Raw genomic sequence first — 27,649 nt, 5'->3', positions numbered from 1 at the left:
TGTTTTTCTATAATAAATTTTTGTGAAATATCTTTAAACTCATTGTTGAAAAGAGGTGAAATTGATTTCTAAAATAACGGTTCCTCAGGTTTTTCCCTTGGGTGATAATGCATCCTCCTTCCTACCTCTAGAGAGGCAATTGTCTATGAAATATTTTGGGGTAACACAATTTGTGAAAACATGAAACAAGAAAATTTAACCGTAAAAAAAAAGAAAAAAAGTGTGATCACACACACGATATGCTGAGTAGTACGGGATAACACACACACACACACACACATATATATATAATATATATATAATATATAGATATAATATATATATATATATATATATATATATATATATATATATATATATATATATGCTTAAAAAATCACAGTAGATGCACGTGACTTCATAAATAAGCGAATTCCACAGGAAAATGATAGTCAGAAATCCAGGCGCTTTCGTCTTTACTCAGACATTGTCAAGGAGTTAATGAGGTACAATTGGAGAGAAAGGTCTCAGGTACAACACAAGATCAAGAATACCAGATGGTTACTTGTCAAAAGGGTAAAAATTAAGAGAGATAATCCAGGATTATCGGATATCACACGGTCACAAACCTAAACAGATTGACCCTAACCAAGAATTTTGCCCCAAAAAGTTATTTGGTTTAGATATGTGGATGATATTTTCTGTATTTGGCCAGTTCACGAAAATCTCCAGGAATTCCTTAATAATCTCAATAATTTAGTCCCTTCTATAAAATTTACCGTAGAGGAAGAAAGAAATTGTAATTTGAATTTTCTTGATGTAACTGTCCATAGAAATGATAGAAATTTCACCTTTTCAGTCTTTCGAAAATCAACTAACATTGCCTCTTTTGTTCATTACTACTCCAATCACCATCAAAATGTTAAATTCTCTGTTTTTTCTTAGATGTTTCTAAGGGCTTTACGTGTCTGTAGCCCGCAGTTTATTGACGCTGAAATTAAAACTATGATATTGCAATGAAACTTAAATAACCAAGGACTTTTGTTGAAGTGGCATGGAAAAGAGCTAGAAAAACATTTTATTCAACTAATGACAAACTTGAATTTAGTAAGAATAACATTCTAAAATTACCCTATAATGAAAAGTTTTTAGATATTCCTAGAATTTTAAAGCTTTTTAACATAAATGTTGTTTTCAGTAATATTAATGTCAAGAGTTTAATAATCAAAAATTCTCCTAAAGATCTTCCAGGCTGCATATATGAAATTCCTTGCAAAAAGTGTGATAAAGTCTATTACGGACAAACCGGTAAATCTCTTTCACAACGTCTCAAACAGCATCAGTATTCTGTGAGAACTGGGCAAATATCGAATGCATTATTCGTACATATGAGAGATTTAGACCATCCTATTAACTGGAGTCAAGCAAGAGCCTTAATCCCATGTAATGACACAGTTAAAAAGAATATCATTGAATCTTGTTTCATCAAGTCAAATAATAGAAATGTTCTAAATTTAAGTCTTGGTTTATTTAAACTTGATGCTTTCATAATGAAAAAAGTTGTAGATAAATATAAGCAACAAAATTAATATATTCAGTTTTTACATGTTTTGGACTGTAAAGACTTTGTAATTTCGGTTGGGGTCAATCTGTTTAGGTTTGTGATCATGTGATATCCGATAATCCTGGATTATCTCTTTTAATTTTTACCCTTTTGACAATTAACCATCTGGTATTCTTGATCTTGTGTTGTACCTGAGACCTTTCTCTCCAATTGTACCTCATTAATTCCTAGACAATGTCTGAGTAAAGACGAAAGCGCTTGGATTTCTGACTATCATTTTTCCTGTGGAAGTTCGCTTATGATATATATATATATATATATATATATATATATATATATATATACGTGTATAGGTATTCACATTTACACACACACACACATATATATATATATATATATATATATATATATATATATATATATAGGTATACACATTTACACACACACACACACACACACACACACATATATATATATATATATATATATATATATATATATATATATATATATATATATATATATATATATATATATATACGTATATATATATATATATATATATATATATATATATATATATGTATGTATGTATGTATATCGCTTGATAATGAATAATATTGCCAAAGCCAGACATAACATTTTAAATGGCAAAATATAAAATCGTGAAAAGTAGAATACAGTATTTAGTCTTCTTAAAACCTTAAAAACAAAAATGGTAAAAAAAAGAATAAATAAATAAATGATACAAAAGTGGGAAAGCAAATAGAAACTATGATTTAAAAAAGCTAATACAACTTCAAAGGATGTAAAGTACGGTAACTTCCCTTACCTTGATCATAGTAGGTAGTGTTATATAGTACGAAAAAAATCACAAGAAACACTTCAGCTCAGTTTGCCTCAATTTATAGATACAGATTCGATTTTGCTAACCGACTCTTTTACTGTTAGATCCCTATTGGGAGACTCGCCTCTTCCTACGACGTTCATTTGGTTAATGGTTGTGAACTTGTGGTCCACGATACGTGGGATCCAGTACTCGTTCGCTCAGGAACACAGTATTCTTTTTCAAAACCATCCTTTTCGGCCATAAGAGAACACACTTTAGCACTAGAACAACCGTTCAATACTAGCCTGTTTTTTTTAACTATCGTCCATTTGCTGTAACAGACTGGACCTTATAACACAGAGCGTAAGATGTAGAATATTAAATCGCAACTGAACAACTTTTCCAGTATACAACTAGCAATTATACATCTCAGAAGGTACGCAACAGGTCAACAGCCGTTTTACGTTGTATTTACTAGTTTTGGTTTGTATTATCCCTTCTTTCTATGTTTTATTTTTTTTCTCCTTAAGTTTTATTAGCAATTTTAATCTTAGGTTCCATTTGCATTCCCAGTTTTGTATCGTTTATTAGTTTTACCAGTTTTATTAAGGTCTTAGTAAGACTATTCATGTTATTGTGATTCCAACGATTTATGTATTTTGCTAAAGTATACTTAAGCCTTATGCGGTTCTAGTAGGTATACCTTGCAAGCTCGCAAAATCAAATGTTCTACCAGACACTGGCAATAGCATACATTATCAAGCTTAGATTTCCTAGTAGCCGCCCTATCACAGAGACACCACACACATGCGTACACAGACAAACACTCACTTATAGATCATGTATACATGTATACATGTATACATATACATGTATGAATATATATACAAGTTTGCACGCACATACATATCTTGAAGCAGATATTCTGACTGCTTGTCTTTGAAGTATTCGACTATCTCACCAACACTGTTGGGGGTAATCCCTTTGTTTCTTTTATATCTCCGTGTACCTGATAACCCCTGATAATGTTGGGAACCATAGTCGGCAACAAGATTTTTGGCTGAGGAAAATATGAGTGGTGGCCTCCAGAGAGAGAGAGAGAGAGAGAGAGAGAGAGAGAGAGAGAGAGAGAGACAGAAAACGCTAAAATTATAAAAACCCGCTTGAAATGGGTGGATCAATTTGCTAGACTCACCTTTGACAGCAAACTAGCGTTCCCACCCCCTCAGTACTCACCGCCAACCAATCTAACGGCTCTAAATATATATAGAGAGAAGATGCCTTCACTCGCGTTGTTCCTTAGACAATTCCTTCCAAAAGAGTATGATGATGCCAACTTTTTTCTTTTTTTTGTAATTACGATGTCATGATCAGAAATGAAGTGGAATCTCTTAGGAATATTTCGGTTTCCATAAAAAAACAAGTAAATAAATAAAAGATAATAACGGCCAGACTGCCTGGGTGTAGCCGGGGCATAAGAGTACACTTGTTATTGCCCAAAAACAACCTACGTCACTGCCTGGGTACTACAGAAGAATGCTTAAAAAAAAAAAAATCGATAGAGACGCAGAACTCTCTGAGGCCCAAGAAGTTTCCGGTAGTACCACACTAGCGATAGTAGATACACATCCCTTACGACGCTCATGATTGGCTGTTGATAAGCCAATGACAGGGCTGGAAACCCTGTCATTGGCTTATCAACACCCAATCAGGAGCCCTGTCATTGGCTTATCAACAGCCAATCAGGAGCGTCCTAAGGGACTGGTCTAGACGTCAAATGCACGGCTGATGTGAATCTACTATCGCTAGTATGGTACTACCGGAAACTTCTTGGGCCTCAGAGAGTTCTGCGTCTCTATCGATTTTTTTTTTAAGCATTCTTCTGTAGTACCCAGGCAGTGACGTAGGTTGTTTTTGGGCAATAACAAGTGTACTCTTATGCCCCGGCTACACCCAGGCAGTCTGGCCGTTATTATCTTTTATTTATTCACTTGTTTTTTTATGGAAACCGAAATATTCCTAAGAGATTCCACTTCATTTCTGATCATGTCATTGTAATTCCAAAAAAAAAAGTTGGCTGATGTGAATCTATTATAGCTAAATCATCTTCTGACAGCCAGAAACTAATTCCCTGAACGATTATCTGGAAGGATGTTGATCTTGAAAAAAGCAATATTATGCGGTGATATTCACCAGCACTGCAGTAAATTAAGTGTTTGCTAGTTCACGCCCTGTCTGGAAGTTAAAATCTAATGTCTTAAATTTTTATAAAATTCACCTGCACAATAAGACGAAAAGACCATTTACTAACGATGGTGAAAGTTTATTATTATTCAGATAAATTACTTTTTTTTCCTCCTGAAGGTTTAACTTTTCACTCTTGTCATCTTTTGGGAGAATGTGCTAACCTCTTCCTCTCCTCTAACTTGGCAGTAGGATCCTACCTCAGTAACGCTAACTAATAAGTAAATCATTCCTGTGTAAATTCTGCAGAGGCATGATTGATATTTGAAGGGAAAAGGGACAACGCTGGGTAGAACATTTCACGAAAGTCACGAATAAGCAATATGAAGGGGATAATCTGACTAATATACCCGAAGTTGGCAAAGAGATTTTCAACGATTAATGGATTTACGGTTACTGAAGGGGAGTCAGTATTGAAGAACCACATGGCATAGGGGGATTAGTATAGTCAGTGGACCTCATATGGTGCACTGTAGGCATTACTTACGGTTCTTTGCAGCGTGCCTTCGGCCCCTAGCTGCAACCAATTTCGTTCCTTTTACTCTACCTCCTTTCATATTCTCTTCATCTTACTTTCCACCCTCTCCTAACACTTGATTCATAGTGCAACTGCGAGGTTTCCCTCCTGTTGCGCCTTTCAAACCTTTTACTGTCCATTTCCGTTTCAGAGCTGAATGACCTTATTGGTCCCAGTGCTTGGCTTTTGGCCTAAATTCCATATTCAACTCAACTCAAGTACTGAAGAAACTTAGGAGACGGAAAGCACCAGAATATGGAGTCGAGAAACAAATCTATTTGGCGTTGTAACTCGTATCAACTTACCAAAGACAGAATGTGGAAACTATGGAGGGACTGCGTTGACATCGGTTGTGATGGAAATATGCAGTAAGCTTATTTTCAAAAGACTGGAAAAACAAATTTGCAAAATGCTTAGAGACGAACAACAAACTGTAATTAGAAAAGGCAGGAGTTGCACAAATCGTACTTTGTGTTACGATATGTTGTGTAGTATTGGAAGATTTTTTCGCTGCAGCGGTATTCCCGCTGAATATGTTAAACTAAATTATATTATCCGCGAACGAAGTAGATCCAGACGATGCTGTTTTGTTTGAATAGGCAAAACACCACAATATTTGTAAAAGTTACTGAATAGAATGCATCGTACATCTAGAGAGATGGGACTCAAGATCAACGTAAATGAAACAGAAGTAACTAGGAAAGAATATGCACAAAGGAATGAATAACATTAGACAGCGAAAGGATGAATGAGGTTCAATCTTTCAAATATCTGGCAACAATGATATCCAACACAGGTTTTCCTGAGCTGGAAGGTAGTGAGAATAAACATGGAGAATCAAACAAAGGGCAGACTGAATAAGACTTAGATATCACACAGACTGAAATTGCACGATGAAAGCGAGATTACACACACTTCTGGTCCGGGTTGCATTTCTATCAGGACACGAATCATTGCATGACCATGAAAATAAATCTAAGAAATTTAGTCGATCTGGTAACAAAGCTCTAAGAAAAAATTATAGAGATCAATTAGCAGGATGGAGTTAAAGGTGATACCACAAGAAATCGCGCAAGTTCTGCATACAGATGAGATAATAATGAAAGGGAAGTGGAGGTGGTTTGGGCATGCCCTTTGAATCACCCCAGGGAGACTGTAGTACGTGATAGGATCAGCTGCACGGTCCTGCAGGCGCAAGAATGTCCAAGCAAGAAAAATTTAAGAAACAACCAGAGTATGACGATCAGAACGCGTATGATTATCAGCTAATGATTACTAATATGGAATCATCTGCTCGAAATGAATCAGAGAAATCCAAAAAAGAGATGAAAACACAAGACAGGCGAGTGTCCCTGTGTGGATATTATGAAAATGAGACCTCAAGCCAAAACTTTGGAAGGTCAGGTAGAAGCAATGTCACCGTCTAATAGTCGAGGACGTTGATTCTAAATAGAGCGCTCTCACTTACCCATTGGTGATGTCACCGGCGGATTAGGGTGTGCGGGGCCCTAGCTGGGTGACCTTAGGGGTCCCTCTCATTTATGGCCAAGCAAAGAGGGCCCTTACAGTGGGGGGTTAAGGGGAATATTTTTCCGGTATTTATTTTCTAATTAAGCACCTCTAGATGATGATGTTGGTGATGATTAGTATTTGATTGATTTTTATATATTTTTAATTATTATTATTCATTTTTTCTTGCTGAGGTGCGGAGGCCCTAGGCTATAGCCGGCTCGGCCCCCCATAAATCCGCCACTGGGTGATGTCATGTGAAAGGAGTGGCGGGAATTTTCAAGGATGATGAATGCGCAGTTAAAGTAGATGAAGTCAAATTTTTAGGTCGAAGTATGCTGAACTGGTCTTATGGAACGCTAAGATAATGGAAGGGGATACACTCGGTCACTGGGTTTTATTATAAGCCGTGAAGGTTGGCTCCACAGCAGAAGTTTAGAAATAAAAGGATTTTGATATTAAAGAATTGAGAGGACATGCAGGAAAGAGACGAATATGCAATGGGAGCAAAGGGGAACAGATGCGTTGCAGATGATCGTTGAGGAGTTAAGTGTATGTGGCAGTGATTGTGTGTAGGAAATATGGGAGTGACAAAGTAGAAGAAGAAACATGTACGTAGAGCTAGGAATGAGGTAGCACTTGTAGTGTGCGAAAGACTCCAGTATTATTTCGAGGATCGTGGGTAAGCTTGCATTTTGCAGGAGCAAAAATGTTGATAGCGTGCGTATTTATCCCAGTAATGACGAAGAACGTGTGCGCAATAGAATGCTTCTTCTTGGCTGAATGAATATGAGAGGACATTGTGCGAGGCGACTGAAATGCAAAAGTAGGCTGGAGAGAAAGGGAGGAGGCATGGGCAAATTATATTATATATATATATCATATATATATATATAATATATATATATATATATTATATATATATATTATATGCAGTGGAACTGCGATGCCAATAGTTTAAGTGAAGCAAGATGCATTAAAGAAAATATGCAATGTTACATTGACTTCTTTTTAATAGATCCATATACTATTCAGATGAATTCAAATATTTCTGAAAGAAAAGATGCCTATATAATACATTATACATAGTGATACCTTTGATTTACTTAAAATGAAAGAATATATTGTAAAATGGAAGGAAAACAAAGTGATGCTGTTAAACACAATAAATGTGATATATATATATATATTTTTTCCAGGATTTCAGCAGGGGGGGGGGCAAGTGGCCCCTCTTGCCCCTCTGTGCGGGCGCCCATGAGTTAGTGAGAGGTACTAGAGTGGATGGAGTGAAAAGTTCATGGAGGTAAAGGTGGGAAGATGAGAGGCTGGAGGTAAATGCGATCATTACCTAGATGAGGTGAAAGTAAAGATGTATCGAAGTTCAAACTGAGAAGTGAAAATGTAGTTGAGATTGTTTGATGAAAGAGAAAGGAAAAGATCATGTTAAGAGGCATCGGGTGAAAAATGAGATACACTTAAAGATAAAGTGGTTGAAGCAGTACAATGATAAGTGTCAAAATTACATGATGGGGCCATGGGAGTTAGGAAGAGAAAATCAAAACAGTAAATGGAGGTTGAGTTGCAATGTAACTACAAAAACAAGCGAGAGTGCATAAGGTACTCAAAAAGAAAGTGAGAGAGAGAGAAAAGAATATCGGAGAATACTTTAAGAATTAGAAGCTGTTCAATGGCGACTTCAATGGACAACTTGATCTCAGAGTAAAAGATGAAAGTGGAGAGATGCTCTCTGAACTGAATTCAGTCTGGTATCGACGAGGTCAGGATTCAGAAGATATGCTGAACTCCGAAGACAGAAAAGAGGCAGAACTGAATGATGCAAGATGAGAACGATAAAGTAACTGAAGGATTTTAAAAATGCAAAACTTGATGTGATTATAACTGAAATGTTGTTTACAATGATGAAAGTATAATTGAGTGACTGACAAGTCAATCCAAACTAACTATTTGTACGAGGTTATAGGTGATGAAGGATACAGAGAATTTTCGGGGCATAATGTCACCTACTATGAGATTCAGGGCCCCTGTAACACGGTTTTTTCGCAGTAACTTTTTATCTATGCATTTCATAAATATAACCCTTATTCAGAATACACGTTATATCTACACATAAATTTTGACTGTATTCTGCATTACGTAGGTTGAATAAATTTGGTACTTAAAATGTAAAAGTGACTTTTTTTGAAGACGGGCCAACTTACTCAGAGAAAAGGTTTCGAACGCACTCGTTACGTTACTTATGACAGCATTTCTTCCCTCTTTCTCGATGGATGATTGGCTATACGTAACGAAGGCTAGACCTCTGGCAACAATGACAAAAAATTGTAAATACAAGCAAAGCAGTACACCTATATGAACTCTGAAACCTCTCCACTGATAATTGTCATAATGAGCAAACCAACAAAATATGTTAATAATATTTGTCATGGCCACGGGCTTTCTCTTGACTGTAAAAAGTTGCAACTCGTAAGACAATGCAGTTTTGCGACCACGGGGAAAATTCCAAATCCTGTTAGCCATTATTGACTGCTATGGGTTTCAGAGCCGATGGAATAAGGCGAAGGAGTTTCTGTCTGGTGGATGGGCGGGGCAACATTTCGTCAAATGTTGTTTACCTTGCTTACGTAATGAATGTTTTTCGACTCTTGGCTCGTAATCATTAGCCATGGCATTGGCTGGATAATTTTTACTCTATAAAAATTAAAACTATCAGGTTTAGGTCATTGATAATGCTGCCAAAATTTGTGTGTGGTTGTAAAATATACATATGTCAATTTTCAGCTACATCTGATGTTTTGATAAGGAGCAAAGTCCAAAAAACCGTGTTACAGAGGCCCTGAATCTCATAGTAGTTGACAGGGAAGGTGTATGATAGAATTTGACACAGTAAGACAGGCGACAGAGGATGACAGAGACGAGGAGAGTGGCAGAAAAGGGCGAAGGTGTTAATAAAGTTTTGTTACGAAGCAATTATGTTGGAACTTTGAAAAGGAAAGGAAGAAACTTTGCGTGAGATGTGAGGACCTAGATCAATTTTGATGACAGAATCGATGAAGAGGCAATTTAGAGGATGGTGAGGATGTGTGGTAGGCAAAATAGTATATCAAGAGGGGGGTTTTACGACGAAAGTGAAGCATGTACCGACATTTCTAGATGGGAGAGTGACTTGTGTTGTTTCCGTGGCTGTTTAATGTTGTTAGAAGATGCAAAGTTGGGGATAAGAAAATGAGCGGTGAATAGAGTGTGCAGTGGGTGATGTTTGTTGATGGTGCAATATTTATTGTTGACAGTGAAGAGGAAACCGCGGAACTCGTAAGAGTTTGAAAGAGTCGCAAAAACAGTAAGTTGCGAGTTAACACGAGCAAGAGTAAAATTTTGAAAGTTACCTGGAAGCGAATAACTGGATTGGTGAATGTTGGCATGAATGGGAGAAGAATGGAACCAACTGGTTCATGTAGGTATTCGGGAGGAGGGCATAACAGATGATTGTACGACGAGAGAAATGCTGTAGTCACGGAATGACTGAAGAGAGGGAGGTATCAACTGTTTGCAAAGGATTGAGGGAAAACTTTGTGTGTCTGCATCATGTAGGCGTAGTAAGAATGAATGAAATGTATTAAAGGTAAGATGATAAGTCAGTGTTTTGAGGTGGCTTAGCCATGTGGGGAGACTGGAGGTGGATATGCGGGTGAAAGGAACGTTAATTAAAAGTTTATGAAGTAAAAAGGACGGAGGAGAGTTTGGGTGGTGGGGGATGGTGAAAGAAAACCTGCTTGGTCTATATGGTGTGGAAGAAGAGTTAGAACAAAAGGGCCTCAGTATTCAGGAAATACTAAGCTGGAAGAGAGTGAGTGCAGGGACCGACGTGATGCTGAGGAGCCTTTTGTTTAGGAATGTGTAGTGACTCGTGATGTGGAAATTTTATGCACTGGGTGTTCATCCTTGTTTCAGCAGCTAAAGGATGAACATCGTATCAACTGATGTCATATTTTTACATGGAGCCGGTTTTAAATTGGTGAAAGTGAGCTGTTAGAGAGATCTACATCTACCTTTCAATCACTCTACCAATTAATCAGTCAGTCAACCTATCTATCTTTAAGTACTTTGCATTAATAATTCATAGTGATTTAAAGGAGACTAAAAACATAGATCGAGCTCGAGGTTCTTACTCAGAATCCAACAGTTTCTTTGGGAAAATTTCATTCACTTCATAAAGCAGCCTTGTTTCAGTTTGAACACTATTTTTTATAAATGTTTGGTGCTGAGCTGTGAATTGGTGATAACAAACATGCTGAATCCTCTAAACAATTTGAAGTGAACGACTATGAGGCCATTAAAACGATTCTAAAAGTATCCAGACGTGAATCTAACATAATACCTATCAAGGAGCGGGACTAGGTACTTTAAACAGTTAATAAATAAATTTTAAAATCCTGCAGGTTTGAGGTTTGTAAGTAATCCATTTTATTTTATTAGTAAAGCACTAACATACTTAATCTCACCTGCATATCCCATTGAGATCATAAATAAAGGTTCACCTCATATCCTTAAACTCACCTTTCCACCTGCAAAATATTCATATGACCTACGGGCTGCTCTTGAGCAAGAGCCCGTGCTGGCATGAAGCCAGCTTAATCTTCTACAACAGCTACAACCGAATAAAGTTCGCTCACTCTCCTCGTCTTACTCAGTCCTGACAGTATTGTCTTTTTTATGGGGATTTATGAAGCCCTTGAAAAAATGCTTACAGCATAGACACACTACTTGAAAAAGATAAAGATGCCATGACAAGCAGATTTGCTTATGTAGTACAGAATCACGGGTCCCAAATTCGTGTCACCTCCCCGTAGGAGGGTTAATGCCGTCAGTGCACCTCAAGCTGTGCTCTGTATGCATTACTTCAGGTTCTCTGCAGTGCGCCTTAGGCTCCTAGCTGCAACCCCTTTCTTTCCTTTTACTGTACCTCCTTTTATATTTTCTTTCTTCCATCTTATTTTCCCCCCTCTCCTAACACTTAATTCATAGTACAGCTGCGAGGTTTTCCTCCTGTTACACCTTTCAAACCATTTAGTGTCAATTTCCATTTCAGCTCTGAATGCTCATAGGTCCCAGTGTTTGGCCTTTGACCTAAATACTATATTCGATTCCATTCATTTCAATGCGAGTCGCCTGAGATTGATTCATATGCTTGAGAAAATTTTCATATTGCAATGCATCAATATTATCAAATTGAATTACATATGATTATTTAGATATATTATTATAATTAATATTTTTTCATTACAATATAATGTAACACTACTACTACTTACCTACTACTACTACTACTACTACTACTACTACTACTACCACTACTACTAGTGAAGTTGAAAACGTAATGATTAATAATTTGATAATCTCAGTTTATTCTTGAAATATGTGAGTTACCGTAGCTATAATTTTTTTCACAAAAATACTCAAGAAATATAGCTTGACACGCAATAATTTCACATTAAAAACCATAACAACAGAGGAAAATAATTTAACACAAGGGTTGAATTAAATCATAATTTAACGAAAATGGTAGGTATTTGTGAAATTTATAACATGACACACACACACACACACACACACACACACACACACCTACACACACATATATATATATATATATATATATATATATATATATATATATATATATATATATATATGTGTGTGTGTGTGTGTGTGTGTGTGTGTGTGTGTCATTAAAAGCGACTGTATGATACAGATAACTGTAATCCCTAAATGAAACGATGACCTCGTTCTTTCACGGAGAAACCTTTCACCTCAATGGATGTTATTGTTGACATTCCCTCCCTGCAAAACAGGTAGCCTAGTAGTGCTCTTCTTCGTCCTGTTTGGTTGCACGATCTGCGTGGCCTTCTCAGTGCTATGGTACGATTTCCTATGTTTTATAATCTGTCACTTACTTTGTCTTTCTCTTTGTTGCATTTAAAGTGTTCCTACACGTGTTCATATTTCAAAGATTACAAGAAGAGATTACAATATACAATCTTATAGTTTATCATATATAATTGTGAATACTCATTTTCTAAGAATATTTTGATTTGTATATAAAGAAAACTGAAACAAAGTCCCGCGTATCTTCAAAGGAGGACTAATCTAAAATGTCTGTTAAAAGAGGAAACGTAATTTCCGAGGTTGAGATCAGCGCGTGAATCAGTATCGGACTACAAACTGTAAGAGATTTATTAAACAATAATTTTACTTTGAAGTAATAGGACAATCACAATATATTTTGCCATCATAATTATTACTGTTGTTGTAAATTCATTGGTATTCATGGAACAAAACAAAGTTCCCATTAACTCACGATGCAAAAATTTGTTGAACATACGAAAACAAAAATGTGATTCAATTCAGAAAAATCAGGGAAAATGTAGCACTCTTTCCCAGAGAGAGAGAGAGAGAGAGAGAGAGAGAGAAAGAGAGAGAGGAGAGAGAAGGAGAGAGAGAGAAGAGAGAGAGAGAGACGAGAGAGAGAGAGAGAGAGAGGGGGAGAGGAGAGAAGGAGAATGAGGAGAGAGAGAGAGAGAGAGATCCTTCTTTCATAATGCGACCTCTCGTGATGATATCAAACAGTTCAGAAAAACGTGACAAAGTACGTGTTGGATCATATCTGTAAAAGAGGAGAGTTATCTCATGAAACGATAGCAGAGAGACTCCTAAAACGATAAAAAAAACCTTGATTAATGTGACTCGGACGTAAATTTTAAGGTCAATCAACTTAATCGGGATTCTTTTTTTTAAGGATTCCCATATCTTTGATAATACGGTACCTAGCGAGTAGTAAGTTTGTCTGTGCGATACAGATTCTCGTCTGCGTCTCAAACAAGGGAAGAACAAGAGAAATTCGCAGAAATCGCCGATTCATTTGTGAAGTCATCGTGCGCGTTCGTTTTGCATCGGACTTTCCTTGACTGAATTTGAATCTAATCTGTTCCCCATCAGCATTCAGTCAGTTGGTGCCCAACTTTGAAGGTGAGTCGTTGACAGAGGTTTTCCTGAAGTGTGGTACACGAGGTACTTGTTTTTTTTTTTCCATAAGGTGGTTAAAATGCTTACCGTTCTTTGTTGATAAAATTGAAACTAGTTCATCCTGACTGCAAACTGTTGTTTCGAGTGAATTAGAAGATATTTATATTCCCTTCCCCCCCTTTCTCTCTCTCCTCGATCTCTCTCTCCTCTCGTCTCTTCTCTCTCCTCCTCTCTCTCAACTCTCTCTCTCTCTCTCTCTCTCTCTCTCCTCTCTCTCTCTCATACACACGCACAATACACATACATACTCACAAATGTACGAATGAAATTTTTGGTTAGTAGAAAGCAGAGCTTAATGGAATTAAATTAAACAGTACACTTATAAATTTCTTTTAGAGAAAATAAAAGTTCATTATTATTATTATTATTATTATTATTATTATTATTATTATTATTATAATTTAGAATACTCCCAAACACACACATACTGACACACGCATACACATACACACATACACACACACACACACACATATATATATATATATATATATATATATATATATATATATATATATATATATATATATATATATATATATATATGTATAGTGAAAATGGACATATATACCATTATTGGCTGTGTAAGAGCGTTCCACACGGGGAAGACTGTTAAAGTTATCTTTATTAATGTATGATTTACTAAGTGGGTACCACAAACACCGAACAATTTACAGTGAAAATAGTGAAGATCTGGTTTTCTGAATAATCACAATTTCGAGTCTTCCTCCATATGCTGTAACACTGTCGATTTGGTTTGCTTGGCCAGCAAACAGCCAGTAGGTACGGCAATAAATGTGTTTTGTAATTGAATGTAGACTACTGGAAAAAAGAAAGATTAAACAGGTTACCGAGAGAATGCTATGAAAAATGAAGATGTGACTCCATTTTAGTCATACGATAGTTTGCTATATGGTGGTTTGAGGTCTGTATCGTAAATGTCATAAGGTAATTCATGTATATATAAAATTCCTTGAGATTTGAACATGAAATCCCTCTGATGATAATAGCCCAATCAAAATGTGGATGACCCTTCGATTAGGACAAGTCTAATTTTTGTATGATTTTCGAAACCTTGACTTCTCCAATTTAAGAACTTTAGTCTTTCTATAGACACAGAATAGGAATATTAAATGCAAACTTAATACCACAAGGTGTCTTAAGTGATTATGATTAAGACTGCTGGTTTAAAGATTTCTTCCGTTCCCCCATATTACTTCATCCAGTGCTTCTGCGCTTCCCCCTGTGCTTTTTTTTATTTTTCTCGCTTCTGAAGCAGTGTTACCAGACAGTCAAGTCGTTCTGGCTCCATACTCGGTCGGTCAGTCTAGTGGATCGGGTTATGGGAACAGTGTTTACCTGTCGGGCATGACCCATGAGTGTGGACAGGGCTTTAGGATAGCTCGGGTTGCCATTGGTGCAACAGAAAATCGGGTCATAGCTACCGATATGGCCAAATGAAATCTGTCGTTTTCTAGTACCTACTTATTGAAATGTTTTTATTTTATTTATACTTAAACTTATGGTATTGGTCTATTTTGTTTCCCCTCCCATTTTTGTGTGCGCAAATTTAGATTTACGGATGTAAAGGTTCTTTTTTTCTCTCCACAGGAAGGTGATTATCTTCTAGCTCACTTGAACCGAGAATAGTCAAACTCATCAGCATAACACAAAATGATTTTGGAAATGCTGTCATATTTATGGTCCCTCTTACGTGTGGGGATGACCCGCTACACTGTGATATTTAGTATCCTACTCGTCGTACTGTATGTGACCCACTGGGTGCGTGTGAGGAGGTACCGGCATTCACTCTTCCAGCGTCTGGGTATACCTTATGTCAAGCCACACCTCATCCACGGCAGCCTCTTCACCTTGCAAGGGAACAATGCCTTAGCTACCGACGTCCTGAGCGAGTGGCTAGAAAAGCATGGGGACGTCTTCGGCTATTTTATGGGCTCAAAGCCCAACCTCGTTGTCAAGGACTTGGACCTCATCAGGCAAGTACTGATGAAGGATTTCCACAACTTCTCCAACAGGCCGAAGCTCATCATCGAAATCCAGCCCGTCACGCACACCCTCATTGGCCTGAGAGACCAAAGGTGGAAGGACGTGCGCTCGGTTTTGGCGCCAACTTTCTCTATGTCCAAAATGAAACTGATCATCGGCATCATGAACGGCAGAGTTGACGAACTACTGGCGATCGTTTCGAGCCGCAGTGCCAAAGGGGAGACTCTGGAGTGGTACAGCCTTTTCCAGGGCCTCACTCTAGATGTGATCTGCGAATGTGTCATGGCAATGAAGAGGAACTGCCAGAGGGACCAAAACGACGACGAATTTTTTGCGCTGGTGCGCACCTTCCTCAAACATGCAATGAGTCCCGCACTTCATTTGGCACATTGTTTCAATGTCTTAGGACAGGTCTTCGCCTTCATCAACAACCAGCTGGCATTCTCAGGTCGCATGACTAACATGATTGTATCCCATCTCCAGGCTGTCCTAAAGATGAGACGGAAAGCAGCCTCCAAAAATTACATCGACGTTCTGCAGCTCATGCTGGAGGCATCGGAATCCCAGCCAGAACCGGATGCCAATCATTCGAACTTGCAGAACGGAACGAGCACTCTCAATGGGACGACACACCCGGTAAAATATCAACTCCCAGATTCATACCTCAAGTCAGCCAAAGACGGCTTCAAGAAGAAGAACCTGTCGGACGAAGAGATCATCGCCAATGCTTGGGTATACATGCTGGCAGGTTTTGAGACTTCCGCCAACGCCATCACGTCGACGGCCTATCTCCTGGCCTGCCATCCTGACATCCAGGAAAAACTCTATCAGGAACTCTGCGAACACATTGAGGTGAGGCACAACTATAGTTATCGGTCGTGATTGAGGTTTACAATTTTCATCTTGATTGACCTTTCTATCATCGTTTCTTCCCTCATCTTTTCTCATTACTTTTACCTCTACAGTCCTCTGCCCCTTCCTCTACGCCCTCTAAATGATACTCACCCCTCACACTTCATCTGAAAAACCTTTTCATATGAAGCAATTCCTGCAATTTTTGAATAACTTGGACACACTGGTTTTTTAACCATTAAGAATGGCGCAGTTCTCCGCTAATTATTATTCTAAGCAGCTCCTGCGTCAATTTCCACTTCTGAGTTAAATCCTGTCACCTTAAGATATGTTTTAGCCCGGCCTGTAAGTTGAGCATTATATAAAAAGGATCAGTTGATACTTGAGATCTGAAGTTTTCCGACTCAAACAATATTAACATCGTCAAATATACATTTTGCATTTATTGCAATATTAAGTCTACTTTTATCACCAAAACTATATATGTATATATGTATATATATATATATATATATATATATATATATATATATATATATATATATGCATACTATTATACATGAATGTGTGTGAGTCTATTTATATCTCCTATCATTTTACCGACTAGTTCCGGCCATTTGTAGATTAATAGCTATGTATACAACAGGAGTAGAAAAAAATTATCCTGAATTTCCTGCTTCCAAAATAATTTAATGTACTTCTCCTTTGTCTCGTTTCACGAGAATGTTGGAATAAGACCGGTAATGACATTTGATTCATTGTATTCTCCAAATCTTAGCGATGAAACTCTAAAGAAAGTAAGAGACATCCGGGCAAAAACAAACATTGAAATCTTTTTTTTTCTAAAGAGTTGAGGTCGAAGCCTTCGCTCATGATATGTATCTCAGTCGCGTTGGCCTTTCATTATTTCTTTAGATATTTAAGAAATGGAGAGAAACACGTAAAACCGACGAGAAATCATTTGGAGTGATATGGGAAGTCGTAAACAAAACGAAGAAGGAAAGAAGAAGTAGGAGGAAGAAGAAGAAGAGATATGGATCGTCCGTGAGCGTGAAACGTGACGAAAACAATCGTGGCCCTGATTGCCAGCCAGGGCCTCTACATTATGGTTGATTGACCACTTGACCTTTTCTCCTTCATGGCCGTTTGACTGCATGTTGCCAAGACATCTGTCTCTGAAGGTTATGGCCGAGTTCTACGACAGCCCGAGGATAATAAATAATGATTAGGGTACACAGTGTACCGGATCTTTAAAAGCTATATCTGCTCACTATAGTGAGGCAATTATGCGAAATGCGTGCGAGCACAAAAGTACTTATACTTACACACACACACACACACACACACACACATAACACATACATACATACATGAATAACTTGATCACGAAGTATATATATATATCTATATATATATATATATATATATATATATATAAACATACATATATACATATATATATATATATACATACATATATATATCTATATATATATATATATATATATATATATATATATATATATAATGAGCGTGTAGTAAATTGAGCCATTTCTCTGACAAATGGCTCACGAGAAAAGAAAACATTGAGTTCTGCCACATTCATACTTTAACTGTCGAACCGTGGATGAACTCCCACAACATTAGCCACTTCATACACCTACACGGAAGCTTCTCCAACAGGACATCGATCCTTTGCACACACAATGCGCCATTCCCCTGCACCTTACACGCATTCTCTCGCTCTCTCTCCGTTTGGAGGGGCTGATCCTTTCCTAGGCTATACCTCTCAATCACCGTTGCTGCCTCGTCGCACGCTTTGCTCTGAAACTCTTTTTGCTCCTTTTGACCTAATCTATGAATTATGTATTTGGGTATTCGCCATTGCGGCGGTTACCAACCACAGTCAGAAAATCTACTACAAAAAAAATCCTTTGGCATGTCTTCCATTCTCCCAACATCGTATCATGGCGACATCTTGCCCTTAACTGGGGGTGAACTAAGGTAGAAATGGTTCGGACTTCCACGGTCCTGAACGCAAGGCAAATCTAGACGAAAGAAGAAAATTGAACCAAAGTATGATGAACTCTGAGGAGAAAAGATCAATAAAAGAAATGATGGTGGATCAACTATGGGCTTATATAATGGAAAGTGCCGCACACGCACACAAAAAAAAAATCTTTATTGCAATAAGTAGTAAGTACTACAACGTGAGGAAGAAGGAACGAGAAAAAAAGTATAGAAAAAGGATATGAAAAATATAATTAATGAGGAAATTCAAAAGACCTTGCAAGAGTAGAGTACAGAAATGAAAGATCTTTTCTAGAAATACTAGTCCTATAAAATCAGAAAACACTAACATTGATTCTCCCGTAAAGAATTAAAGAAAGGTGAAGGAGAAGTCTCTTGGATTCCCTAAAATCTCCTTATAAGAAATTGACGACTCAACCGACTCAACACATCAGATTAGCATTGAGAGTTGGGAATTATGATAATTTAGAAAGCGCTGGTTTCCATGCTAGATCTGCTTCAGTAAAAGTAAAAAGCGTGGAAGTTGAAAATAAGGAAACAATAGTGACTTGTTTGTTAATAAACAGTTATTCTGAGTATGCTTACGATCAAGGATAACGGTCTTTGAATATCAACATGCGTTCAAATGAGTGAAGTCATGAAGACGGACTAATAGAGGAGACTTAAAATCAAAATTTCATAAGTGAAGAAAAAACAACGTATAACGAGAGAAATTAGTGTCAGATAAAAGAGGAGATGATAAACTGGAAGTAAAAAAACTATATTATAGTACTTTATGTGTTATAGCGACCTGCACCAACTCTCTCAGTCGCACTGCTGTGTCCCCGTAACTGTGTTTGTGGAGTGAGCACTGAGGAACCAGGGGCCATTGTCACCTGAAACCCATTAACTGAAATAACGAATAGAATGAGGAGATATTATTCAAATGAGACGTCTCGGAGAGACCAAAATAAAGGAATCTTAGAGTAAATCGCGCTAAAAATGACAGATATGGAAACTATGAGGTAAGAAGTACTGACGCACCGGGAAAAGATCCTGTTCGAACAACGCTCGTTCATTTATTTATCTTTTGCGTTCGCTTCTGCCTTTTTTCTTCTTTTCTTTAGCAATTTTCTATATTTTTCATCTCTTGCTTCTTTTTTCCAGCATTCTCTTAATTGAAAGCTTGCTTAATATACGACTGAATTTTTGTCATATTTCACATATAGTGCAAATTTCGAATGATGATCGTAAGTTAGAGCGCAATTATGTACCCGCCAACTTTTTCCATTTTTCATCTGTTACAGACATTTTTATCAATGTTTACCGGTTACCATGAAAAATTTGCAAGTATCGTTATCATGAAACCTGTCATAAATAAAGAGTATCAAATAGATAAGAAAAAATAACCCTATAACAAAGGTCACGATGATTAAATGGCTATATTAATCTCGTCTGTGATTACGACGCAAAAAAGAAGGAAGAGAACACCTTAGAAAATTGGCCTAGATGTTTACATTATCAAGTATGAGATAAAAGAAAGGGGGTTCGTCAGCGTGGACTTCCAAAAGGCTTCGTGGGGATTCCTCAAGACTAATCTTTATCTGCCCCAAAAGGTCATGTGCACTACCCGCAGCCAATCGAACCAGTTCGAAAATATGGCAGTGACCCCTGACTCGTCTTGTTTCTCTGTTACGAGGAAATGGCTTGATGCAGAATTCATATATATATATATATATATATATATATATATATATATATATATATAATAAAAGGAGCCCATAAAAACGCCAAAATATGAGAGAAACTACTATATTTCAGAGACTGCTGTCTCCCTCTCCAGGGATTCATCTACCTGAAGAGGGAAACAGCAGTCTCTGAAATATACTATTTTCTCTCTATATTTTGACGTTTTTATAAGCTCCTTTTATTAGATGCAATTCTTTTGTAACAGAATATTTTTACCAGTCATATATATATACATATATATATATATATATATATATATATATATATATATATATATATATATATATATATATATCTGACTCACATCAGGGTCGAACTCAGGTTTTTAAATTGTTAGGCATGGGCGCTACCATCCGGATCACTTAGATCATTAAACAATAATTGGAACCAGAGTACCCCTGCACCTATATAGTAAGGCCTTTACACGGTCTAGTAGGCCTTTACCAGGGCAAATCTTTTGCCTCGCATATCAACGAGTTTTACCCGACTTAGCAGTGAGCCAGTTATTAGCATTTCATTCGAATTATCCCCTCTGAGTGAATATGATAGAATACTGTTATGCTAGGCAGTAGGCCTGCCTGGGTAGAAGCCCTAGGTACAGAGGGGTACTTACTACTTGAGTAATAACTTCTTTTATGACCTAAGTGATCCGGATGGTGGCACCCCTGAGTGGCCTGGATTCGATCCTGATTTGAGTCAAAAATGCATTTCTGTTCCACATGTGACTGTGCGTTGATCACACACACACACACACACGTATGTATATATATATATATATAGATATATATATATATATATATATATATATATACATATATATGAGAGAGAGAGAGAGAGATACTAATAACTTCGTAACTTTTACAAGATGCCCTGAGTAATAGTTGTAATAAAAATAACAAAACGCAGATTATGCAAAATAGACTACACTGCATATGACTGATCGCCAATGAAAACCAATAAAAGGCTATAAAGTAACTACTAAAGCAGGTCAACTAGTTAAAGACGGATGTTTAATCTTATACTCGGTCTAGGTTATTTTCTATCACGAATTAGCTGACTTCGATTTTTCTCTTTACCTTACGTTCCCCGTTCCAGGATGGACACGAACACCTCCCCTACGAAACCGTGCACAAACTGAATTATCTGGACCAAGTCTTCTCCGAAGCATTGAGGATCTTCCCGCCTGTGGTCAACTTCATCACCAGGGATACGAACGCAGATTTCCAAGTGAGCAGAAACTTCCATCTGACATTTCTTTGGCGAACGGGAGAATATTTTGCTTACTTTCGATTTGCTTGGTATCATTGAGAGAGAGAGAGAGAGAGAATATCGTTTGAGTTAACCTTGTCTTATTATTTTTTCTCTTTCTTTTTCAGCTGGGTGACTATTTCATTCCCCATGACACAGACATTATGATTCCAGTGTGGCAGATACACCACGACCCCAAACTGTGGCCCGAACCTTTTAAATTTGACCCCGAAAGGTGAGTAGTTAAACGCCTCTAAAGTATTTGCCTCGTAGAGTTATGGTGTAGGTACTTTACGCGGTGCACTCCAAGGCCAATAGAAATTCTATTGGCCTTGGTGCGCTCTAGTAGTTACTCAAGGATCTTTGCTGCGTCCCTTCGTAGCGGCAACCCCTTTCTTGTGCAACTGTGAGGGATTCTCGTTACGCCTTTCAACTCTCAATTTCCCCCTCATTGCTGAGTGACCTTTGGCCTAAATTCAATATTCTGTTCTGTTCAGTTCAAACGTATTTGACAAAGGCTGCGTTGTAAAAGAGAGAGAGAGAGAGAGAGAGAGAGAGAGAGAGAGAGAGAGAGAGAGAGAGAGAGAATTTGTTTGACGGCCCAAATTTGTCCTTTCCAGGTTCTCGTCTGCTGTCAAAGCCTCCGAAGCGAGGCACCCGATGTCCTACATCCCCTTCGGCGCAGGACCCAGGAGTTGTCCGGGCATCCGCTTCGCCCAACTCGAGGCGAAGGTGGCAATAGCCAGACTAATTAGGACACATCGGTGAGTTTTGCTTATCTATTTATTTTTCATACCCAAATTCTATCGTCATCACTCAAGTTTTTCTTTTCTTATCAGCTGAGGAAGTTAATGTCATTCACTTCATATGTCTGGGCTTATATTGTGAAAAGGGTAGTAGTTCCTTACGAGTAATTAATTCTGCAGGAATTGTTAGTTGGTTTCTAAGTCTTTGAATTGTCTATTTTTTTCTTCAGTTTTTCTTCGGAACAGTTGCTAGTTTCCAGTTTTTATCCATATATGTATTTTGAGTGAGTAACACAAATAGGCTAAGTGTAGTGACCTTTAAGTTTCGGGACTTGGAATTTTCATGCCGACCTCGTGATTCCTAACTGTCTTACGTTGTGAAATTATGATGCTAATTCTTGCCCCTTTGAGTCTTACGAAGTAAACATCATGTACGGGGAATCGTTATTGTGTTAATAAATTTAAATTTTGTAATAAAACTCCAAATCTGGTCTTGTCTCTTCAACCCCTCAACCGAGTAGTAGCAGTATTGTCCTTATGACCTAGTCATCGACCCATAACAACAGGGTCTAGAATTCAGTTCAACAAGCGTAAAAAACGCAACATTTGGGCCTTCGAGTAACCGGATGACACGGGACACCTACTCTGTTGCTCGGAAGGCATTGAGTTGGCAACGGAATTTGGTGCCTGATGAATGAGACTGACCAGAGGAGAGCGCAATCGCAAACAACAAGGCAATGCGACCTAAGCGTCGTTCAATAGTACCACTGTCAGTGTGCGAAGCCACCGCTCTTCTTAACGTAATTAATCCCTGTGTATTTGGCCCCTTGTTTTGAAAAGTAGAGTCGTAATCATGGCAGTTGCCACTATTATTCAGAATGAAGGGACGATGGGTCTCCTTTCCGACCTGATAATCGAAGCTCAGCGCGAGCTTGTAGAATCTGGTACGTAGTATTCGTAACGATGAGAAGCAGCTTCGTTCGTTGTATGTGACGAACGCAGTCAAATGTACTAGTTAGGCTGCGCCAACTGTTAAGTGACGCTACTAGAGCCGTCTCGTTATTGCAACACAGAATTGACATGTTAAACGTACAGAATAGGCAAGTACACTTGCCGAAATTGAAACAGTTCCCTCTCCCTGTGTTCGAGGGAGAAGTAAGCGAGTATGCCTCTTTTAAAGAATTATTTGAAGTCCATGTGAATCGTCGACGTGACCTAGACGAAGTGATCAAGTTCACTTATCTACTGGGTGCCTTAGGAAAGGATCTGCGCAATAATTTTCAATGTTAGATAAGACTTTTTAACGGTTTATTTTGTCGGCAGTCTACTAAATAAGATAAAACATAGACCCGACTTATTTTTACGCTATGCTAATCTGGGACACCCGAATGTAAAATTTACAATTGATTAAGAGAAAGATAACAAACTTGCTTTTTTGGACATAAAAGTGTCTTGTTATTAATAACAAGACACTTTTATGTCCAAAAAAGCAAGTTTGTTATCTTTCAGGAGTTTACACGCTGCCTATTATCAGAAAGAAGACGTTCACAGGTTTGGGCACAAATTTCTATAGCGTCTATAATTTCAATTTCAAGATAAACTCTCTTTTTACTCTTTTACACAGGGCTCTATCCCTTTCTTCTGGATGGTCTGAATTCCACAATGTCATCTTTTTAAAGAAATATCTTACTGATAACAGTTATCCCAGTAGTTTATTTTGTAAATGCCCTCACAAATTTAGGAATACGTAGCTTTTACCTGGCGATGCTACTCAGACTGTACCTAGGATGCCGTTCTATGCTAGTCTTCCATTTTCAATAAATTCGAAATTCTATGCCAAAATGCAACAGATTATTAGAACTTACTGTCCGGCCATAAAATGTCAGCTAATCCCAACAAACCCATTGACAATTGGAGTTATTTCTAAATATAAAGACAAGTTAAACTCTCTTATGGCATCTAATATTGTCTATTTATGTACTTGTCCTAGATGTGATCTAGGAAATTAAATCGGAGCCTCAAGAAGACTTCTTAAGGTCCGAATAGATTGCCAAAGCGGGGTGTTTCCGTACTAGAGTCAAATTGTCATCTGAATTTTCCAGCATCCGTGACCACACAAAGAAATGCAAGTGCAATATTAAATATAAAAACTTTAAGATCCTAACAAATGCATCTTCTCCGCAGCAGCTAGCGGTCCTCGAATCGCTCTTTATAAAAATGATTGTTCCGAAACTGAACATCCAAACTGCCTCCCTCCCCCTCTCCCTACCTGGCGTAAACAACAGAGATGCCTTTTTTTTTTTTTTTTGTCACTCGTCTTCCTTCCTCCACTGGAAATGGTACTGGAGTTTCGTTGGTGCTCCTTTTAATTTGCTTTATATATTGTAAATGTGTGGTATTTTTATGATTTTCTTTTATTATTGTAATTTTCAGCTTGAAAATGGGGCTGGTCCCAGAAACGTTGCTTTTAATAAACACTAATGTGAAACAAACGTCTCCATTTAAATCCTTCCCGCTATATACATAGGTTCTAGGTATATTCCACTAGGGAAAATTCCACTACGGCAAGTTCCACTAGGTAAATTCTACTATAGATAAATTCCACTAGGGTAAATTCCACTACAGTTAATTTCCACTACAGGTAATTTCCACTGGCGTATTAGGTATATTCCACTGGAGAAAATTCCACTATAGGTAAATTCTCCTACTAGTAAGGATAATGAGAAGAATGAATAATTTTTAAAAGACTATTTAATCAGATAATGTGTCAGTTTCATATAAAGATAAAAATAACTGAGCGTACATAGGTTTAAAAAAAAAGTTGTAAAAAATCTTTTGGGTCTTTTTAAAAGGCTATTTAATCACATAATGTGTCATTTTCATATAAAGATAAAAATAATTGAGAGAACATAAGTTTTGAAAAAAAAAATTAATATTTTATGCTAAATTGTGTGCAATACTTTTTAAAAACTCCAGCATGTTTTCGGAGTTATAATTCTCAACTAATCTCTTAAGTCTTGCATCGATAATTTGATAGGATTTTTTTTTGGTTGTAGAGTGTAGAGTCCCCCCGTCGTACATGAGCAATTTTATCCTGGCTTAGGACCTCTTCAGTCTTCAGGGCTTTGCAAAGCCTCCACAAATTAGGATGTGTTGAAGAAATTGATGACCGCAAGGCATTGTGGAATCCTTCTATCGAATTATTTGCTCTTGGCAAGTCATTTAAAACTCGTTGACGCACATTCCACATATGGATAGGAAACTTAGGAGTTTCTCTTCGTTGACGAAGTACACATATTTTGCGCCAAACAGACTGTCCCAGATGAAATACACACCCAACTTTTTCTACATCCGGGAATACTGATGCAAATGCATTATGGAGGGCTTGTTCAAAGTCCAATAGGCAGGTAACCGGTCGACAATTTGGCCTTAAATTCAGCAGAGTAGACAAAACATGATGATAAGAGGCTTCTTTTTTGTCTGGAAGTAGGGCAAAGAGTCTTGGCACACTTGACCCTCCAATGATGATATGTATTGTTAAAAGCTGACACCACAAATGTGGACACACCTTAAACGTCCCATCACAGGCCCAATTCTCCGAGTTTTCTAGATCATCTAAACCATTTTCGGAGGAAAACACTAATATTCTGTCTGGGTCTTCTATGCCACTGTCAAAAATAAAAAACAAAGTTCCATTTTCCAAGTACTTAAATTCTTGTGGAATTTCAAAGCCCGACCTACATACTGGGAGCGCTGGGATTCCTAAAGTTTTCTGTCTCCAGTTACGGATGTTGCGTGAAAGTCCAGGAAGCGTTGGCAAGAATGATTGTGCTTCCTCATCGAGATTTTGTAGAGTCGTAGAAATTACTTCCCGTGAAGATACTGTGCACATCTCATTACATCCGATTTCATAGAATTAACTGCATTTTTTCGGGCTTTAACGTGGGCGCTGTTTGCTGGATGATTATGGGAGCCGTTAGAATGAATAACTTCTGGTATACTGTAGTTGAAAGTTGTATGCAGTCTAGCTTTGCAACCACCATAAAAACGCTCACATCGCCAATATATTTTGGTTTTACTGTTGTTAACTCCATTCTTTTCATATATGTAATTTTCTTCGTCGTTTGTTCTCTGAAGTTATGAAAGTTGCCGTGACTGAGGACTTCGAAGTTCAAAGATATACTGATTAGGAAATTTTTCTGTAGCTAAAATTATTTAGTGGAGTAACAAAGCATAAAATAACAATTAAATATTTTACGCAACTCTAACAAGTTGTTTACGTATCTTGAAATAACTACTTTTTAGTTTAATTATATACGTGCGAGGTTGAAACAAGTTTTTTAGTTGTTTGTATATATCAAAGGGAGAAGAGAGATTTTCAAGTTTTAAGCGGAGAGAGAGGGAGGAGAGGAGAGAGAAGAGACGAAGGAGAGAGAGAGAGGAGAGAGGGAAGCGAGAGAAGAGAGAGATAGAGAGAGAGAGAGAGAGAGAGAGAGAGAGAGAGAGAGAGAGAGTGGATTTTACCGCAGTGAAATTTGTTGCAGTTGAATTTACTTATAGTAGAATTTACCTAGTGGAACTTACCGTAGTGGAATTTTCCCCAGTGGAATATACCGGTCACCATATATATATATATATATATATATATATATATATATATATATATATATATATATATATATAATCTAAGATTTGACAGTAATGCTTCTGTGAAACTAAACCTGAAAGGCGTATGGAAAAGTGTTCACATTTTTATTATTCTTAGGCTGGAGAGTTGTGAAGAAACACCAATACCCCTGAAGTTCCAGTTGCCGACTGTGACCCACATTCCCGCCCAGGATGTCATTTTTAAAGCGTTTCCAAGGGAGTAAAGAGCAACGTTTTCGAAGAGAATCGTCTCGGTCCGACTCAGTGACCAGTCAGCAACATCAAGGAGGTGACCGAACTCGTCTGCCTCACAAGGACTTCAAAGTTCTGCGCCATTCAGGGTGCTTGGAGTTGTTTGTTGCCATTATCAGCTGTCGGTGTTTTGACGGTCGTCTGACGCTCTCAAGTATAGTTCAGTTTCCGTATATGTTTAGTGATTTGTTATATGTATTTACTAATAAAATTTCCATGGACAACCAAGCCTGTTTGTTATCCAAAAGATGAGGTCGCCGTCAGAGGTAAAAACTGTTCACTCGTTTCATCATTGCCTTTGAATTTGAAGTTAGTTTTCCAGCAACATTGCAACATTAGGTAGCTATGAGAGAATAATGAGCCGATAAAAATCAACAGTGCAGACAGTGGGCTGA

General features: G+C 37.6%; 1 protein-coding gene across 1 annotated transcript in view; it reads left to right on the top strand.

The window, feature by feature from the left end:
- LOC135199619 (uncharacterized) overlaps nucleotides 1-27,259 on the top strand; it is a 66,867-nt gene extending 39,608 nt beyond the window's left edge. Inside the window, exons 7-11 of the mRNA XM_064227776.1 lie at nucleotides 15,412-16,602; nucleotides 21,457-21,588; nucleotides 21,738-21,844; nucleotides 22,230-22,373; nucleotides 27,121-27,259. Coding sequence (XP_064083846.1) covers nucleotides 15,412-16,602; nucleotides 21,457-21,588; nucleotides 21,738-21,844; nucleotides 22,230-22,373; nucleotides 27,121-27,226 — 1,680 coding nt within the window. The 3' untranslated portion in view covers nucleotides 27,227-27,259. The remainder of the gene's footprint in view (nucleotides 1-15,411; nucleotides 16,603-21,456; nucleotides 21,589-21,737; nucleotides 21,845-22,229; nucleotides 22,374-27,120) is intronic.
- The last annotated feature ends 390 nt before the right edge of the window (nucleotides 27,260-27,649 follow it).

The sequence above is a fragment of the Macrobrachium nipponense genome, chromosome 26 (genome assembly GCF_015104395.2).
Source record: "Macrobrachium nipponense isolate FS-2020 chromosome 26, ASM1510439v2, whole genome shotgun sequence".
NCBI classification, from domain to species: Eukaryota; Metazoa; Arthropoda; class Malacostraca; order Decapoda; family Palaemonidae; genus Macrobrachium; species Macrobrachium nipponense.
This window is presented reverse-complemented; position numbering and strand designations above follow the sequence as displayed.